Source organism: Clytia hemisphaerica, unplaced genomic scaffold (genome assembly GCF_902728285.1).
Source record: "Clytia hemisphaerica strain Z4C2 unplaced genomic scaffold, Clytia hemisphaerica genome assembly, whole genome shotgun sequence".
Lineage (NCBI taxonomy): Eukaryota > Metazoa > Cnidaria > Hydrozoa > Leptothecata > Clytiidae > Clytia > Clytia hemisphaerica.
The window spans coordinates 143,441-163,007 of NW_027103985.1; the positions used below are offsets into that span (position 1 = coordinate 143,441).

General features: G+C 35.7%; 4 protein-coding genes across 4 annotated transcripts in view; 2 read left to right on the forward strand and 2 right to left on the reverse strand.

Annotated features, from left to right (window-relative positions):
* Positions 1-19,567, forward strand: part of LOC136811085 (homeobox protein GBX-2-like) — a 137,075-nt gene that overhangs the window by 113,546 nt on the left and 3,962 nt on the right. The window lies entirely within an intron of this gene.
* LOC136811071 (zinc finger matrin-type protein 2-like) lies at positions 115-4,188 on the forward strand. Its single transcript, XM_067067670.1, has 4 exons — positions 115-410; positions 741-908; positions 1,205-1,434; positions 3,315-4,188. Exons 1-4 carry the CDS (start codon positions 305-307, stop codon positions 3,447-3,449), a joined length of 639 nt encoding a protein of 212 aa, XP_066923771.1. The 5' UTR covers positions 115-304; the 3' UTR covers positions 3,450-4,188.
* LOC136811066 (steroid 17-alpha-hydroxylase/17,20 lyase-like) lies at positions 4,133-6,634 on the reverse strand. Its single transcript, XM_067067665.1, has 3 exons — positions 6,290-6,634; positions 5,577-5,819; positions 4,133-5,435 (listed from the first exon to the last, which is right to left on the reverse strand). The coding sequence occupies exons 1-3, from the start codon at positions 6,564-6,566 to the stop codon at positions 4,441-4,443; spliced, it is 1,515 nt and encodes a 504-aa protein (XP_066923766.1). The 5' UTR covers positions 6,567-6,634; the 3' UTR covers positions 4,133-4,440.
* Positions 12,952-17,755, reverse strand: LOC136811067 (ZP domain-containing protein-like). Its single transcript, XM_067067666.1, has 7 exons — positions 17,630-17,755; positions 17,084-17,254; positions 16,416-16,651; positions 16,142-16,304; positions 15,613-15,829; positions 13,777-14,069; positions 12,952-13,452 (listed from the first exon to the last, which is right to left on the reverse strand). Exons 1-7 carry the CDS (start codon positions 17,703-17,705, stop codon positions 13,232-13,234), a joined length of 1,377 nt encoding a protein of 458 aa, XP_066923767.1. The 5' UTR covers positions 17,706-17,755; the 3' UTR covers positions 12,952-13,231.

Here is a 19,567-nt window from a genome sequence, read left to right on the forward strand (position 1 = left end):
TTAAATTCCCGCGAATTTTTCAAAAATCGCTGAACCGCGAAATTAAATTCCCGCGAAAAAAAATAATTTGACCAACCGCGAAATTAAATTCCCGCGAAAATTTCTTCCCTTAAGGTATTTCGATAATTGAAAGGTTTCGTTATTACTAGATAATCTACGATACACATTCTTGCCAATACTTTGATACTTTTGCTGGCTTCCAAAGTTTCTGGTCCCAAGAGATCCCAAGTCTAGCTGATTGAAAATGTTAATTTACATTTTCATTTTGCTTTTACAGTAAAAATAAATAAATAAATAATCCAAGATGGCGTCGTCGAGTAAGCAAGCAAAGAAAGAGGAGGAGAAAAAAGTGGGCGGTGATCATTTCAGAAGGACTTGGGATGCTGATGAATTTGAAAAGAAAGCTAAAGGTAATGATTTCATTTCCATATCATAACTAGACTGGAGTCGTTTATAATGCGTGTAATACAGTAGTATAGGCGTTATATGACAATAAGATTATTGTTACGGGATTTTTTTGTATAAACGACTAAAATTGTTCCAACCATTAGTTTTTGCTAGTCGTCTAGCTTACTAGTCTATATCATAACTGAATGATTTTGTATCGAGTCAAACATGACCCATGAGCATTATTTCGATGCAACATCTGTCCTCACTTTGCTAGAGGTTCAATTTACCCCATCATGAGTTTAATTACTGTAATAAGTCATTCTTTAAATCTACCATCTTTTATTTTGTAGAACGTTTACAAGAAGATTTAGATTTTCTTGACGGCAAAGCGTCCTCATCCAGTAGTGATCCACCAGTTCAACGTGAGAAGCTGAAAGCAAGAGATTACGCTGTAGACTTACAATCAAGATTGGGAAAATCACAAGTCATCACTAAAACTACTGCACTGGCCGATCAAGGTATAGATGCTCAATTTCTTTAAAATGAACGTTTTTTTTCCATATCCGTTCGGCTGTTCGTCTATACCGTAAGGTTCAAACCTGAAACATTAAATTTCACCATCATTCCTTCTCTGCGATAAATTGTAGGATCGACTTTTAATTTTTCACCATCGATTTTTATACATATCTAATAGTGATGAAATTCTAGAAAGTAAATGCATTGCTCTGTAACCGTAGATTCTTTAGTATGGAACTTGGGAAAATCATCCATTGATACAATTTTATATTCGTTACTGTCTATTTCTTCTTCACAGGTGGTTATTATTGCAATGTGTGTGATTGCGTGGTGAAAGATTCCATTAACTTCTTGGATCACATCAATGGAAAGAAGCATCAGCGAAACATGGGAATGTCTATGAAAGTTGAAAGATCATCTCTTGACCAAGTCAAAGCTAGGTTTGCCATGAATAAGAAGAAGAAGGAAGATAACGAGAAAAAGAAAGATTATGACTTCGATTCAAGAATTAAAGAACTAGAAGATGAGGTTTGTCTGTCTGTCTGTCTGTCTGTCTGTCTGTCTGTCTGTCTGTCTGTCTGTCTGTCTAACTATATGTTTGACTGTTGATACTCTAAACCTGAGTGTATCGCACATTTATCGAAGCGTAGCACAGGCGATGAAATTTGAAATATCCGTAGACATGGGTCAGTTTCCAGACCTCTAGTTGATTATATGCATGGCGTTGTTCTGTTGGTCCACCTGTTTAGTTGACTGCGTTCAACAGATATCCTTGACGAGTAACAATGTCTGTAAAATAGCGTAGAATATTTGGGGAGACTGATTTTTAGTACCTTAAGAGAAGAAATTTTGGCGAATCAGCTCATTCGTCAATTTTGGTGCAATTTGGCGAGAATTAATTTTGGCGAACGACCCATATTTTAGAAGAAGAAAAAGAGGAAAGAAGGGTTTTTAGGAGAAATAGAGGACTAAATTGAAAGAAAATTAAATTTGGCCAGAATTTATTTTTGCGAATGACCTATAAATCTAAATTTGGCGGAAAGAAATGTTGGTGAATTTGGCAAAATTTTTAGGCAATTTGCCAAATTCGCCAAAATTTTTGTCCTCCAAAATTTCTTTCCTTAAGGGCTCTGACCATAGTGAATTTTTGATATTTGCCACTTACAAAATGTAAAGTTCTACTTGATATAGCTCACAAAACTGTGGCATGTTATACATTTTCTGTTAGGCCAATTATCCTTGAGTCTGAAAATTTATGAATCGCAATGAAAAAATTTGATGAAGGAGAAAATGAAGACTTTTACAAAGAAGAGTATTTTAACTTTGAAGAGCTTAGTTTCGGCGCAAAAAAAACATTTTGAAAAAAAATTTGCGGTAGATGGTGTATCTTTTATCAAACTAAAATTATTTTTTTGGAAATTTTTCTAAAAGCTTATTTGTAAATATGTATTTTCCAAAAATCAAAATGTTAAAAACATAACTAAAAGTTTCATGCACTTACGTACAATCATCAGATGTGACTAAAAACAGTGTTGAAAAGAAATTTATGTACAAGAAAAAAATTCTGATTCATTAAAAAGTGATTAAAACATGTGATTTCTACGTGTCGTCATGCGGCAAAGTATTTATTAAAAAACTTCAAAGAGGTCCCACCAGACCCTTGAGAATTTTACAGTTTTACTACCTTTGTCTTTTTTATCTTTTAACGATCTTTTAATAATTACCCATCACATGTTTTAATCACTTTTTAATGAATCAGAATTTTTTTCTTGTACATAAATTTCTTTTCAACACTGTTTTTAGTCACATCTGATGATTGTACGTAAGTGCATGAAACTTTTAGTTATGTTTTTAACATTTTGATTTTTGGAAAATACATATTTATGAAGCACTACAACTGTATTGTGCACTCTTTGGATGTTTGCTACGCATTATTCATTAAAAGCTTATTTGTCTCAAAATCTTGAAAATAGTGCTTGACCAAAATTTTCCATCCCAATTCTTCATAGAAAAACAGTCATAACTTTTGATGCATTAATGTAGAAAAATTTTCCAACAAAATTAAAACAATTCAATTCTTTGTGGACAGTTTAAAAGACTTCAAAACAAAAAGGTTAATTACCCATTAAAACTTGGCACTTTTTTTATAAAAGAAGGTGATGCAACATATTATTAACGTCTTTTTAAAGTTCATAACGTCATTTTTGCAATTAAATTCTTAATTACTCTTATATTAAGAGATTTGATTAAAAAGCAATTTATAAGGGCAATTCTTTGTTAAAGTGTTAAGAACCTAAATAACTTTTATGTTCAAATACTAAAATCAAATTTCCGACTATGATCACCAGAGCCCTTAAGGTAATTGGTTTTTCCTTTATTATTGTTAATTCAATTTTTCTATTTTGCAGGATGACCGAGTACGCCAACGTAGGCGTGATTCGAAATCAGAACGTAAACGCAAGCAACAAGAAGCTTTACAAGAATACCAAGATGATGACGTGGCTGCAATGATGGGTTTTGGAGGATTTGGCGGCTCAAAATAAATATAACACGCTATACTCATCAAAATTCATTTCTCGACTTGTCAAGGTTAGTGGCATTTTCAATGCTGTGGTATCACTATGGTCAACGTTAAGTAAAGATATCAACATTGTGATAATGGGATTGCTCCCGAAACTTTCTTTGAGAGAAAGCGAGGGAAAAGTTAGGGTGCTGGAAAATCGCAATTCCACGCGGGGAACAAACACCGAAAGTTTGAATTATTTAGTAGCTGGAATCAGATTAAACATTTAGCTTGAGACATTTCCAGAAGTACTACGCTAATGGTGATGGCTATTGAAACGTGTAGGGATGGACGCTCAGGAAAACTACCTTAAATAGGAACTAATTTTGACGAGGGCCAAAAATTTCAGGAAAGTTTAATCTTGGCGAGAACTAATGTTTTCGCGTAGCAGGGTAAATCAGTTCCATTTTCCGTTTTGACAAAGAATTGGGACGATTTTGGAAAATTACAAACGAAAATTAATTTTGGCGAGGTAGCAATTATGCCAAATTCGCGTTACCCTCTTTTGAAAAGATACGAAATAATCGAAGGTAAGAATTAATTTTCGTCAAAATTAGTTCCTTGGAAAATGTAAAATGAAGAACACTAGTAATATTATTTGAAATGGAACCGCTGTGTCAAAAGATAAAAACTGTGGTTTTTTCAATTTTGATTTATTTTTTTATCATGAATTCCAAAAGATACAGTAATAGATGACAAGAAAAAGGCGATGAAATTTATGTTAGGAAAAATCCTCACAAAATATTTGCCAATCGATACTAGGACTATTTAGACCTTTGGAAACATAACCTCAAAATTTTGAGGAACGGTGGTGCGATTTAAAAATAAAAAAGTCTTGTTCGTATGTAGAGATCGGCACACTCAAGATAATGTATACGTGTATATGTGTGAAATGTAAAAAATAAAAGCCCAATGATCTTTCCGTTCTCCTATATTTAACGTCCAAGGTGTAAAAGTTACTGTATAAAAGTTCAAGCGTTATTGAGTGCTTCTTCCATATTACGTGGTTTGAATACACACTTATAATCCTCAGGGATACGACTCACACCGGTGTGTCCTTCCAAAGAAGGCAAATTCTCCTCGTCAGATGGCAAAATTTCGAAATTGTAAACAACACTTGAAAATATGATGAACAACTCCATTTTAGCCAACACATCTCCTGGGCATGATCGACGTCCCATAGAGAACGGGTAGAAACCTTTATTCGTATTCCCTTCAAATTCGCCTGCTTCGTTTAACCAGCGTTGCGGGATGAATTCATCTGGATGGTCCCAGTAGTTTGGATCGTGGTGAATGGCCCAGTAATTCACAATCACCTGAGCACCCTTAGGTATTGATTTTGTTCCCAAGATGGTGTCCCTGGTGGTCTTGTATGGCACACCAAGTGGAGCTATTGTAACATAACGGAAGACTTCGTTGATGAAAGCTCTGGTCAAATGACATTTCACTTGATCTGACAACCTCGGTGATTTACCTTGGACATTTTGCTGTAATTCGGTGTATATTTCATCTTGATACTGTGGCCAGTGTAAGAGAAACAGAATGCTCCAATAAAGCATTGTTTTGACTGTTTCAGATCCACCAATGATAAGATCTTGCATGGTTGCGATAATGTTTTCGTCAATGTTTGACCCTTCGTAACCGAGCTCTTTCCATTTCGATGCGTCAGCCTTTGAACTTAGAATCAAATGGTCTATTAAATCCCTCAAATTTCTCTCATCAAATGTATTCTTATGTTGCCAATATTTTTCTTTAAACACAGCCTGGATCCGCTTGGCTTCTTTTAGTAATCGTAAACTTTCACTCGGAAAGAATCGTAACCAAGGAAACACATCAATTGGAACACCACTTCGAACGGCTGTAGTCAGGATTTCCGAGTATTTGTGTATTCTGCGGAACTCTTCTTCATCCACTTGATATCGCTTGCCGAACTGCAGGCCGCAAATTACGTTTGTCATTGAACATGCTGTTAATGAATAAAAGTTAAAAACGAACTTAAAATTCGCAATAATCGACTTCACGATCGAAACCTTTTTCTACTTGACGCTTTCACTTAAATAATCTACTGACCACGATTTCTTTTTGAAATTATAAGTTCTTAACTCACCAAATTGATATTGGGGGTCTAATGGTTCACCGTTTTTCTTTGCGAGTACTCGAATCAAATCTTCGCTTTCTGCAATGGTTATCTCTTCCATTTGTTGAAGGTGTGCACCATGCATTCTGATGTAAGGTGCTACAAGTTTTCTCATGAATAATGAAGCCTTTGGGTTGATATTAAATGTGATCCCATTCCCTCCATCAATGAAGGATGTCGAGTAGAAGTTCGGTCTTGCACTGTAATCCAGACCTGATTCAATAAAAATGAAATGATATGTTTAATTACTGTCAACTAGTTGACAGAGACTGCTCTGCATTGTCAACCTTCCACATACAAATACTTTGTAGCATACTGAGTAGAGCGCTAAATCCAACCTTCCACATGAGATGAGCTGGAGTTTTTACAAGATACTTCACGAATTGGTCATTTGAAGTGATAGAGATGACGCGTTCTTTAGAAAAAGTAACAAAATTTTTTTATTATTGGTTAACGACCAACCAAATCAAATAAGAGCTTGTAAAAACTCCAGCTTGTCCCCTTCCACATACAAATACTTTGTAGCCTAGGTACTGAGTAGAGCGCTAAATCCAACCTGTCATCCAAAATGTGGTGCAAATTTAAGAGGGCATCGCTTGCCCTTGCCTGGGAAAGTTTGAAGATTCCTATCTAGCCCTTGGCTGTATCTAGCCAACCAGCACACGTCACTTGAAAGGTCTTACCTTTGGACATCAAGGCTTCTTTAGCATTTATGACATCATTGATAATTACGATTCTTTCCATTCCAAAACTTAAACTGAAAACTTCTCCATATTTCTCACTCAAATCGCGTAAAGACGTAAAAGGTTTCTTTCCAAGCACCAGATTCAAATTTCCAATGAGGGGCAAAGGAAACGCACCCTTTGGGTACTTGTGAAGTTCTGATAAATGCTTGACATATTGAATCAGGATGCACACTACTGGTCCAATCAACAGTGCTGTCAATATTTCCACAAACATTTCTGTACTTGCTAATACTTCAACACTGACCGCGGTCTATGCCTTCAGTTCCTCTACTACATACAAACAAACCTTTCTAACAATTTTGTTTTTGTTTTGTATCCAATTACTGTAATTGAAATACTTGAGTACCTTCAACATTCCCCAACATTCATAACATTCCAATCTGTCAAAAAAATGCACTCAATAATTCAATAGTGTCGTTACCAATTCGATTTGTCTTTTCTAAGCTAGATGCTAGTGTAGTGACTTGAGATTGCTGTTTTGTTGCACGTTTCTCATCCAACTTGTAAAACCTCTAAACATCGAACAGTTGAGAAACAATGTTTTGAGCTCCGATCTTCATTTGCTTATCACCCGGAAATGAGAATTATCGCGCGCTCTTCATCGCCCAAAAGTATCGCTCAATAACTTTATAATAATGTTTTACACATTCCCTTTCCTCAGGCTCGACGACCGTCACAGCGCTTTAGCACTGAAAATTTCATTGATATCGATACAAATCTATTTGTGAAATTGCGCAATTTGAGAAAAAGAAGATTTGATTGGGACTTGATTCCGCTCCCCCGCCAACTTCACTCCCGCCCATAAACCCCCTTATATTTATATTGTAGTTCTTTTTGCCTTAGCTTTAAGCTTTTTGTTATGGGTTGAACAAAGAATATTTATACAGACGACTTAGTTTCTAAAAGCTGAAGTTTTTCTTTGGATCTATAGCTCTGTGTAGTGTAGATAAATATACCCGAATCGTATTTCCTTTTTATCCCAATAATCTATCAAAGATGAAAAGGATAAAAAAGAAGCTTTATAGATATGTACTTTAGTTTTTATTATTATTTTTTTCTTCATATTTCCATCTGGCTTACAGCTGTGCTTTGAACCCCTAAACCATCTGTAGGTTTCAGAAACCTCAAAAAACGGGGGTCTCTGTGTTTCTATTTAATTAAATGTTCACAAACGGCTTTCTACTGGTTTCAGGGATTTTAGAATGTCGGATCTGCTTTACTTTATTAATTAATGAGCCATTTCTTCGTGTTTTTATTCAATTTTCTTTGTGGTATAATAAAGTTATTGAGTCCGGTGCTTTTATGATAGGCTGTCATGAAAGAGTTTTTTAAAAGACTTTATTCTCGAGGTTGGAAATATAGTTGGACCCCCTGAATATTCTCGCGTCAATTTTTATTAGAGCTAAACGTTGAAATGGAAGATTAAATTACTTTACTTTATTTTTGAACATTTTCTTGCAATATTGATTGGATTTAACAGAGGATTTTTACACCCCCTTCTCACAGACCAGGTAGGATTTTCCAGTTAGTGGGGATAAAAATAACGGACTAAAACTCGATGGGGATTGATGTTCCGATGCTTTTTATAGATGAGGATTTCAATTCTTTTGTTTTCAAGTCAGAAGATTCAGTGGGGCTGGGAAAAATAGTAAATACTTTATTGCATGAAAATTTCGCGGTTTCGTGGTCGAGACCGAAAAACCGCGAAATTAAAATGCCGCAAAAAACGAATTTTTCGGTCAACTGCAAAATTAAAATGCATAAGAAAATCCGGGTTATTCCCTTTTTATTCCGAAATAGATAAAAAGATCTTGCCGAAGGGCTAGCGTTCAATCTCTAATCTTTCTCAGGCAAGAAAAAGTGAAGCCTTAAAAAATGCGCCGCATTTTTGACGACAGATTGAATCTAGCAATTCCTTTGCTTACGATTAATATTCTTTTCGAAATTTAGCGGTAAATTTTAGTTTCAATCTGTCATTTGTGTAAAAACCAGGCGAGCCGCTCAAGGCCGCGCAAATTTGGTAGGATTTGTTGGCTTCAAATCCTACCAGGGAGATTGACTTCTAGTCCTTCGGGCTTATACTTCATTGGGTCAACCCGTAAAAGAAAGTAGCGTCGCCGCTTATCTTGAAATGTCAGAGGAAGACCGGCAGCTCCATGGTTACCGACCCTGTGAATCAGATGAGGATACCGATGATGATGATGATGACGATGATGAGGTTTTCGAACCTGAGAGAAACTATTTGGATGCACTTAACTGATTCAACTTGTTTTAAAGGAAAATATAGTTAAAAGGATAACTAAAACATCGCCTTATTTCTTGTTTGTGATAAAGAATAGCTAAAATTTTTGGGAAAAATGCAATTTTTTCCTTTCAATTTTTCGGAACCGCGAAATTAAAATGCCGCGAAATACACTTTGTCTCCTGGACGCATTTCTTGAACCGCGAAATTAAAATGCTGGGAAATGCAATTTTCGGCAAAAAAAACCGCAAAATTTTCATGCAATAAAGTATTTGGCTGTGAGGATTGGTTTATGTAATTATTTTCAGTGGGGACAAAAATTGGAGGACAGTTTTCCACCAGGGACGGTATTTTGGCCAAATTTTTCCTGTGGAAAGAGGTTCCAGTGGGTCTACGAGATGGGGGCGTTTTTTTTAGTCGAAGCATAGTACAGGGTGTCCCTAATAAAAGTATCGAGTTTGAACATGCGATTGAGTAGAAAGTTTTAAGTGTGTATTCACAAAATTGTATTTTAAGCTCTCCCTCTTTTTTCTTTGTCATTACGTAACAATAAAAACATACTCTGCCTGTTTAAAAATACAACGAAATTACGATCATGAGAAAAACGTAACAATTAAAACATGTTTGTAAAGAATCGTATGTAAAACTATGAAAATAATAAAAATGGAATGTATGGAACAATAAAAAAGTAAAACTAGGCAGCGGTAGAAATGCTTAAAAACATCAACCACAACCTTTTGTAACGAGCCTATGTGATGGAGAACGTTCTTATATTTTAGCGATAACACACACAAACTTTTTTACTCAATCGCATGTTTAAACTCGATACTTTTATTAGGGACACCATGTATAAGAAAGCCGCGGCTGGAATGAGTACAGCTGAATTTCTGTTGTTCTATCTATGTCGTAAGAACGAATAGAACGAATTTTTTTATGGTTCAGTGACAATTTCCATTGTCAATTTAATTTGACTTTTAACAAACTCCCTCGTTAGACGTAATTTTGCTCATAAACGCAAATCTCTTGATAATCCACACATTCATAACATCAAAGTAAAAGAAAAGACACTTGGTTTAAAAGTACTAGAATGTCAGAATGTCAGTGCTTTAAGAACTTGAAGAAAATTGAGTGCCTCGAAATGCCTTCCTTATTATTCTGAAAAATTGTTACTGGTATTAGTAAATAAATATTCAAGCTGCATTCTGTGAAAATTCCATTCGAAAAACAACAGTATTGAGGTGACAGCAAGCATTCAAAGTTTAACATTTGAAAATTAGTTCTTTTAATAAAATTTGTGTTATTTGGTCCTGAATTCATAAAAATTTATTTGGAATTTATAAAGATACATTTCAAATAAGGTAATAAGAGAGGACAGTGAGAAAAATTTGAGACTTGAAAAGTAATTGTTCTTCAATTGAATATTATGAACACTTTTAAGGTTAAGGATTTTGTTAGCTTCGACTTAGTTCTTATAAACCACGGGGACACAGATAGAACATCCATTAACGACAAAAACAATAGCGTCATCATTCCAGCCGCGGCTTTCTTATACTATGGTCGAAGCCTGGACTATAATTATTACTTTGGAATACATAGGAATGTCGCCTCGGACGAGAACATTCTTCTTGAGTTTATCCTCTTAGCTGAAAGTCGTCAATATTTATTTTTGTGAGCTAGCCGTTGGTGATTTAATTTTGTAGTTTGAAGTAATTTTACGCATACGGTTGACAGTAGTGTTGTGGCGTGGTATTGGAGAATACTCCTTAGGTTGGTCGCGCTCTTTTTTCTTATCTGTTCTTTCGTTCCACAAACTGTTCTTTTAACAAAATCTTTACTTATTCAAATAACCACGAATGTCATGGCACCACGCTTCTGGAATTTAACTTAAGCCCAATCTTATTCCATCACTTTTATAAAGCTTTAAACGCAAAAAGTTCATAGGGTATAATTCGACGCAATCGGAAGCTTGAGGACCTTGAGAGCTGTCTAATGGCGGATCGGCGGCCGCCCATGCTAAGGCTCTAAAGGAACGGGCCAATTTCACATCGGAGAAAAATGACTGTTTTTCACCGAGTGGCGAGGCAGCTGCGACAGGGCTGTGTGAAATTGATGGTTGGTGGAGGAGGAGTGGAATCATACCTTTTTCGGAGTGGCGGAATTTGACAAAAATTTGGACGGAATTTTGGATTTTCTATATCGGATACGGAAAATTGGTTTGCTTCAATCCGGAAAAACAGAATTAGGCAAAAAATCAGAATTCGGAAAAAATATTCTGAATTTCCTGAATTTTTGACGGAAATCAGGAATTTTAAAGGAATTTCCGGTGGTGGAATTTTTGTGCTCTTTTAGATAGTTTGACGGTATTTAAAGAAAGAATTGACTGTATGGCGGAATCAGATACCCCCTGAAACCCCCTTCATTAAATTGGTATCTCGGTTGTTTTATACGGCGTGCTTTCATACGTATGCGAATCGTAAGTGCGAAAATAGAACATAAATGGACCTCTTTTATCAACTGTTTGACCAGAGAGGAGGCTTTAAAACAGCTGGTTATTCTATCGATATATAGAGAATCGAAAAAGTAAACGAAGAAAAATCACTAGGGGAAAAGAAAAGGGGGTTATAAATGAGTGCAAATACGAAATATTAAAAAGGGATAGGAATTTTAAGCAAAGAGGATCTTTTACAATTCTGTCAGTATTCTCAACTTTTTCTTCTTCTTTATTTTCTTTGGAATAAAATACACATGTTGTTCAAATGGATGTATTTTGTTTCACAAAGAGTTGAGTTAGACCAGCTTTTCTTCTCATATTTTTAGGGGACCGATAAAGAATAAAAAGAAAGAAAAAAGTAAAAAAAAAAAATAATTTCAGTCAGAATTATGAAAGATTTCTTTTCCCTCTCATTATTATCAAGATTTCATTCCCTATCCCTCATTTCTAGTGATATCATCACCAAAACAAGATGTGGCAAGATTAAGAAAAATACAGGTGGTCTATTTTGAACCAGAAGGAGTTGAACCTCTCATTTCTGGTGATGAATTCGTTTCACCCCTGTCTCGTTGGAATCTCGTGGAAATCTTTTTAGTCAATGACATTGCAAAGAAGGAACTGAGTAACAATGCGGATTGAAAAACCTCTTTTTGAGAGGGTTTCAGTTCACGATCACGTGACGAATGCAAAAAAATTGCTTTATTTGACATGGGGGTCGATCGGGCGGGGCTCCTCTAAAACAAAAACCTACTCTAGAGGTTAACAGGTTGATTTTTACATTTACTTGTATGTATTGCGGATTGTAAACTATACGAGATAAGGTGTCTATATCAATATTTGCATCTCTACTGGCGGCGTGATCTAGTGGTAGTCTGCTGGAGGGATAGGAGCCTTATGACATGTTTGTGCTACCTGTTCATAGTTTGTTGGACCTACCCCGGTGGGGTGGAGGTCCTATAAATTAACCTTTGTCCGTTCGTTCGTTCGTTCGTTCGTCCGTTCGTTATTAGCTTTCCTCGTGATTGGCTCATTAGATTTTTCTTACTTTTGAAGAATGTGTTTGTCTTAGAGATGACATTTTGGTTACTTCGCGTGTTTTTATAGGAAAACTGCCCAAATTTATTTATAAGCACATTATCAATTACTTAGGTATTAGCTTTTCTCGAGATTGGCTCTTTGATTGGGGGCAAATTTGGGGGCAAATTTGGGCCAAAAAACGACTAAAAAACGCGAGGGGTAAATCACTTGAAAAAAGGTGTACGATACTTTCTGACTTTTTGAATCTTCATTTGACTTTTTGACTTTTTTTTGACTTTTTGACTTTTTTTTGACTTTTTTCAAACTTCCATTTTGACTTTTTCTCGACAAAAACGCCCATCGCCTTCGGGCGCCTAAGATTTTCCGCCCAAATCTGTCCAAAAACATCAACCGCCCATAAATTTTGCTCCACCCATCCGCCCATTTAAGAAACTTTTTGACTTTTACAAGACTTTTTATTGACTTTTATTTGACTTTTTGACTTTTTTTTTACTTTTTTGACTTTTTTTTGACTTTTTCACTTTTTTTTTTTACTTTTTGTAGAGGTGTACGATAATTTTTCGAGTGATTTACCCCTCGAAAAAACGGGTTTTTTGGACTTTGTGAACAATTGGATCATTAACTTTTTCTGATTTTTTGCATGAAGGGGCCCATGAAAGTAGGGTACCATCATAGGTAAAAGATGGCTCAACAGATTTTTTCAAAGAAGCTTTGTTGGCTCAGAAAACGCATGTTTATCTATAAGAATCACTATTAATAAGCATACATCAATGTTCTTAGCCAAATTACTCAATTTTTTTATGAGATATAGATGTTTTTTTTTGCTCACGAAGTCTTGATTAGTCAAACTTTCATCTCCAAAATATGATAAAATAAATGTTATTGGTTTTATGATACAGGATAGAATTGATTAATATAGTTATACTCCAGAATATATGTTATATTAAAATAATCCATCAAAGGCCAACAAATAATTGGACAATGTGCGTTTCCATGAGGGTTTGTCTGTGTTTGCTTATTCTTTGCCTTGATTTCTATATGAAAATCAGTTCTCGTAATATATTATCACACCAGATAAAATCGTTTGCTGCAAATTTATATCCGATATTTAATACTCAACCTGATATGCTTTATTACTGACCCCAGTGTTCATCGCCATATTTTTTGTTAAAACGGCGCTTCTTCGATAGAAGACAAAAGCTACGGCACCGAGGATGATGAGTGTCATAATCACAATCAATGTGACCAAAAGAATATTTGTTTTGTTTTGAAAGAAACCGTTTCCCGTTGATTTTTCGTTGGAACGGTTGGTTGTGGTCTTTGTAGCATCTAAACACAAAGAAAGATCAAACTAAATAAGAACACACGCGACCTCGATGGCAAAAATATTAAGAACGCAAGTTAAGAACATTTCAAGGCTTCACGGACTCTAAAATTCCAAACCACCAAAAACACCAAATTTATTAGGAAATCGCACAAAAATACTCACAAAATGGTTAAAATGAGAACATTTTAAGGCTTAAAACTCATAAAGTTAAGAACATCTGGATATAATTTAGTGTTTGAAGTTATGGAAGGATTGCACTTAATTATGTTAAACGCTTTTGGGAAGTACAACCTTTTTTAGTTTTAATTTTGATGAAAGTTCTATACCTTGGCTGTTGGTTGGAAGCACAACAATCAATCCAGTTCGAATGTCATAATCTTTGGTCAAATCACCAAAAAGTCTTGTCTGATCTTCTGATCTCCTTCTTCTTCTTTGATTATCGACACAACCGAATCGACATTTTGGATCTGTGCTGTTTTTCATGCATACGTGAGCTGTGCAATGAATGTAGACCATACCGTTCGTGTTTTTGAATCTAAACGTATTCAAAGAGAATCGGAATTTGTTGCCATTGCCAGCTGGTGTTTCTTCTTGGAAATCGTGACCAGGTGTTGGACATCTAAGAAATTGAGAAGAGTTGATAAGTTTTAAATCAATTACACCTTTTTGTTTTTTTTAAGAAACACACTTTTAAGAAACATGTGGCTCAGAATCATAATCAAAACAAATGTTTTTTTTCTTTGCATGAAAACCAGACTGATTATGTCAAAAGGTTTAGAAACATGTAAGAAACATCTAAGGCTCAAAAGGCCGATTTCTTAAGAATCATTGAGGCTGCTTGGTAAAACTATTTTCTTAAAAAAAAAACAAAAAAAAACGTGTATGATGTATGTGATCGAGAAGTAGATATGATGGTGGCTAAATCATCTAAGACATTGTAATGTTCAGACGTTGATGTTCCACATCGTTTCGAAATGAAACGTTCTGAAAGCCTGCGTGCACACCAAAAATTTGAAACGTCAAAAAAGGAGACTTTAAAGGCCGGTCTCCACTTTGCGCGACATGAGCGAATACTTTTTGACGTTTTTGTAAGGTCGTTGGTCGCGGTTGAAAAATGAAGCAATTCCATTGGTTGAAATTGACGTAACGGAAAAAGTGGAGCGAAAGTGGAGACCGGCCTTAAAAAGAAAAAGGTATCGAATCAGTTACGTTCCACTTTATTCATCGGAACGAAACTGCACCAAAACATTTCGCAACGAACATGAACATTTCTTTGCCGTAACCAAATCTCAAGTGATGAGAAACTTTAACGTATGAACATGGGTCATTAGCTGAAACAAAGGGTTCCCGATTGTAATCTCTACTCCTTACCCCTTTCTGTCCATGGAAATCGCGCCGAACTGGCGCTGGATCCCGTTTAAAGAATTTCACGTTTATCATTTCGTAGTACACTCTTGGCGCATTCTCTGTTTAGTAAAAAAATTGCCGTACGGAAACCTCTGCGTAAAAAGTATGATTTAGAAATAGCAACAGTTCTCTCGTCGTCGGCCCTCTGTCACCCGCTGCATTTTATCGTAGCGGTCGGTTTGAAAAATCTCAAATCAGAAAAAGACAATGACAACAGACCCTCTACCGCAATGAATTTTGAAATTAGCCGTAGATATCAGGTCTGTGTGCAGACTTTAGACTACTAGGCTGCTCTCAAAACAAAAATGAAGCATGCATTTTTAGAATTGAACTATTAAAATCGTAATAGCAAATTGAAGTTGGAGGGAGGGTTAGCAGCTTACACCTAATCATTTCGAGTCACTTGACAGTTTATTTGAGAGGGATTCTTCAAATCAAAAGTTCATAATCATCATATTTGTGGAATTTCTTTGTATTTAAAGCCTGGGGACAAGAGAACTTTTTTTCGCGTTGGTGCAATGCAACTTTCTCTATCCCACCAACACAAGAAAAAAAGTGTGTGTCTCATGGTTTCTTTTTTTGTTTCATGGGACAAAAAGTGAGGGGACAAAAGTCAGATTTCACTTTTATTGGTAGAAAGAAAAATGGGGTGGAGACACGAGAAAGCGTTTTAGGTTGGTCGGATGGAGCATCTGCATTGCACCAACGCGAAAAAACTTCTTTTGTCCCCAAACCTCTACTGTTTCATTAAATACCTGTCTGTGACGATGTCTTCTTTGAGAGCATTATCTCGATTTGAGTCAGGCGTTGCGTGACAATTTTGAGGTATGATAAAAAGACTGGAACTAGTTACCAGTTCGATTTCCAAATTGAATCGGTCAGTAATATCGATAACAGCAGGATAGCTGAACATTTTGTTGAAATCTTCTGATTTGTAGAGATTCATCGACACGGTGAAATCGTCAGTCGAACCTGAAAGATATCCCGAAAATTTACATCCCTGCTGGACTTATTAGGTGCAAGATAGGAGCTAGTAGGCTACATGCATCTGATATATGGAATATATACGAGAGATCTTTATATTTTATTAAATTTGATTTAAAAATTTTAATGGCTAGAGGTCAATACAATCAATTAGATTTCTGAGCCTTTTTAGGAAAATTGAAACAGGTTACCCCAGATTTTGAACTTTCGGACGGGAATACACGTTCTTATTGGCAGATTCATGTAAAAAAAGTCACGAAAAAAAGTCGAGTAAAGGTTAATATAAGTCAGTCTTCTTACTTGTTTTTGCAACCACCGAATCAGGCATTGTAACATTGAGCCCATCTTCTTGCGAAACATTAACTAGCTTCTGAACTCTGCACTCTGCAATACTAACATAGCTACTAGCTGTCTCGAGATGAGGTTTTTCAGTAATATGTGTTGCATTTTTGCTGATAGAAACCTAAAAGCAAAAGTTTTTGGAAAATTTATTTTTTAAAAGTCGTTCAAGTTTTAAGTGTCCCAAAAAAAATCCCCGCGAAAGTTTATCCCATTAAAGTATATGATTAGGTACCTTATTTCGAAAAACGATGTTTTCCCCATCATCCACAGCTTTAGTGCCACAAGACGAATAACCAGCCACCATAATCACATGTGTTTTATTGGATTTTTCACTTGGTCCACAAGTAAAATCATTCCATGAAATATTGTATTGAGAAATATCGCCTTCTAGGTTCGGGATTTCACTTTTGGGAATAACAATGGTCATCTTTTCGTCATCACATCTCACTGAGACAGTGCTGTTAAGTTCTAAATAGATAAAAATCCTGTTTCAATCCAACATATCTTATATGATATGGTATCTTATTTATCAGCTTAGCGGAATATTAGATGAGGCTAGGATTTGAGCTGGGTCCTAGGCTTTTGCTCATCCTATAGTGAAAAAAAAGAGTTTCTTATAGAAAAAGTTTTTTTATATAAGAAGTCTTTTATATAAGATATGTGCCAGCTGGGTAAAGATCTAGCAACACTTTTTTTTGAAAAAGTGCAATGTACCCCAATGTAGACCCGTTGGACGTTAGGCAAATTTTTAACGCTTCAATAGTTTCTTCTTCAATGATATCTCGTCGATCATAGGCGGAGCTTAGTGTAGGGTTTACAAAGGTGTTTGAGATGTTTATTTCGGTCCTAGTATCGCGAAGTAACAGTGCTCCTTCTGGACGATTAGATAATCAAAAGTACCTGATGAAGAAATTGTAGGAGGGACGGCTGTTGTTGTTGTGGTGGTTGTTGTTGTGGTGGTTGTGAAACATTTCGGATTTGCACAACTTATAGGACATTTAGTTTGACCCGATGTGGATCTACATTGCATGGGAGATAAAACCGAACAATTAGGAAGCTTGTCTGTGCATGCTAAAAAAAGAATTAGAATTTCAAATTTTAAGAATATACTACTTGTTTCTATTTATTGTTCGTGTAGCAATAGAAATACTGTATCCATCTACTACAGGCTCTTAAGTCCAGGCTGGCCAATACCTCCACCAGCATAACATTTTCATTAATTAGTTCAATATCGCGGGGGGGTGTACTAGGTTTGCGAAGTGAGATGCACGTTCGAGCATGCAAAAAATCAAAAATTGTACCTTTTGATTTAATTGTCATTTTCGAGACCCTTTGAGAGTGTTTTAGTCACAAGTACCCCCGCCCCTGGGTTAACTACGCATTCAAATTTTTGCCATATCTGAACCTAGATATAATGCTTATATAAATGTAGAAAAAGTTACTTACATAATTCCTGCGCAGCTGTAAACTGGAAGAGTTGACAAAGGAGCATAAATAAGCCTAGACATTGATATACCGTCATCTTTTTCAGATTTATTTTAATCAATTTTCAAATATACACTTTTTAAAATAGAAAAAATTTTGTTATAATTTATAAAAACAGTGAGCTCAATATTGTTCTAAACCTCCCAGCTGGCACACAACGTTGTTTTAATGTTCCAATAACGTTATTTGGACGTTATGAATGCCAAATGGACGTTGTTTTGACGTTGTGTGCCGGCTGGGCTAATAAGAAAAGATGCAGGTTTCTTTTTAATGGCAACATCCAGAATTACCTTAAGTGGATTAAGTTTGGCGGGGGTTTAACTTGGCGAATGATTAAATTTTGGCGGAAATTTGATTTGGTGAATGGGAAGATTTTAGTCTCTGGTAAACTGAAAAATACGTGGTATTTTACTAAGAAATGCATATTCTCCATAGAATCTTTAAAAGATTTCGTTAAATTTTGGCAGGGATTCAATTTGGTGATTTTTGACAAAATTTGCCAAATTCGCCAAATTTAATCCCCACCAAAATTTATCCACTTAAAGGTATTGGACTTTTCCAGGAGGTCCATATGTGGAGGAATTCCATGGTCCTAGTCCTAGTCCTAGCTTTTTGAATCTTACTAAAATTCAAAATTCTAGAGGGGTTAAAGGGGTTAAAATTGCCTGCATTCCAGGGGGTTAAAGCATTTCCAGTCACAGAGTAATGGACCTCCTCAACAGGGGGTATACGTTTTTTTTCTGGAAAAGCCCAATACCTTCATCATTAGTATTGATAAGGCAATTTTATAAAATAACTTCTACGATATGAAACTTTCTGTATGTATGAAGCTTTCGACACGGTCGACCATGAAATACTACTCTCTAAACTTTAACATTATGGTGTGAGGGGCTTAACTAATCAATGGTTTCGATCATCATATCTTACAGACCGACAACAATACGCCTCTGTTTCTGGCGTGAACTCTTTTAAACGCCCTGTTAATCACGGTGCTCCTCATAGATCTGTCCTTGGATCTATTCTCTTTCTCATCTATATCAATGATATTCATTATGTTCTTCAAAATAGTCAAGCAAATCTTTTTACTGATGATACCTGTCTCCTCTCCTCTGATTCTGACCTTCAGTCTCTAGAGACCAAAGTCAATTCTGACCTTGCACGACTCTCCTCTTGGCTCCAAGCAAATAAAATCTCACTCAATGTATTGATAACAGAAGTGCTGCTGTTCCGTAGCAGCCCGTTCCCTATTCAATTAAGTTAAAGCTCGATGACTTCGAACTTATAAACTCTCAACTTGCGTAACCACCAAAGTCAAATGTTTTTCTTCTCTCTGATTGGCTGAAAAAAAGAAATGAGGTGTACAGCTTAGCACACACAGTAAAATATCTCCATTCTTCAAATATTAAAGATGCCATGATAAGATCCCTTGCTTAGATCTACCAAATTACATAACTTTTTTTAAACTGATATATAACTTACATGGTAAGAGACAAGCCCAAACGAGGTTACTTTAAGCGTAGAAACTTTCGCGAGCAGAAACTTTCGCGATTTTCGCGAATTTTGGCCCTTTTCGCGAAAGTAAATGTCTTTGAAAATTCTAGGAAGGGCCATTCGCGAAAGTTTATGCTCGCGAAAAATTCTTGACAAAATAAAAAATCTGTAAAACTTCAAACTTTAGATAAAATGTAACTTTTATGGCACTTTTTAGCCTGCTAAAAGACTAATAAGTCAAAGGACAAATGTTTCAAGCCAACCCAAGAAGTATTTGTGTCTCTAAGCTATTTTTTCATATGGAAATTCTCAATTTTACGTCTTGATTCGCGAAAGTTTATGCTCGCGAAAAATATTTTCCCGTTAAATTCGCGAATGTAAATGTCGTGAATTTCGCGATTTTTCGTC

Bases quoted from the DNA above. Each gene is read 5' to 3' on its own strand.
- LOC136811071 (XM_067067670.1), top strand. From the start codon at position 305: ATGGCGTCGTCGAGTAAGCAAGCAAAGAAAGAGGAGGAGAAAAAAGTG. The intron at 411-740 runs GTAATGATTTCA...TTTATTTTGTAG, and splicing joins ATTTGAAAAGAAAGCTAAAG to AACGTTTACAAGAAGATTTA. The intron at 909-1,204 runs GTATAGATGCTC...TCTTCTTCACAG, and splicing joins TACTGCACTGGCCGATCAAG to GTGGTTATTATTGCAATGTG.
- LOC136811066 (XM_067067665.1), bottom strand. From the start codon at position 6,566: ATGTTTGTGGAAATATTGACAGCACTGTTGATTGGACCAGTAGTGTGC. The intron at 5,820-6,289 runs GTAAGACCTTTC...TTATTGAATCAG, and splicing joins AGAAGCCTTGATGTCCAAAG to GTCTGGATTACAGTGCAAGA. The intron at 5,436-5,576 runs GTGAGTTAAGAA...ATTCATTAACAG, and splicing joins AGACCCCCAATATCAATTTG to CATGTTCAATGACAAACGTA.
- LOC136811067 (XM_067067666.1), bottom strand. From the start codon at position 17,705: ATGACGGTATATCAATGTCTAGGCTTATTTATGCTCCTTTGTCAACTC. The intron at 17,255-17,629 runs GTAAGTAACTTT...TTCTTTTTTTAG, and splicing joins TACAGCTGCGCAGGAATTAT to CATGCACAGACAAGCTTCCT. The intron at 14,070-15,612 runs GTATTTAATGAA...TCAATTTCTTAG, and splicing joins GAAGACATCGTCACAGACAG to ATGTCCAACACCTGGTCACG.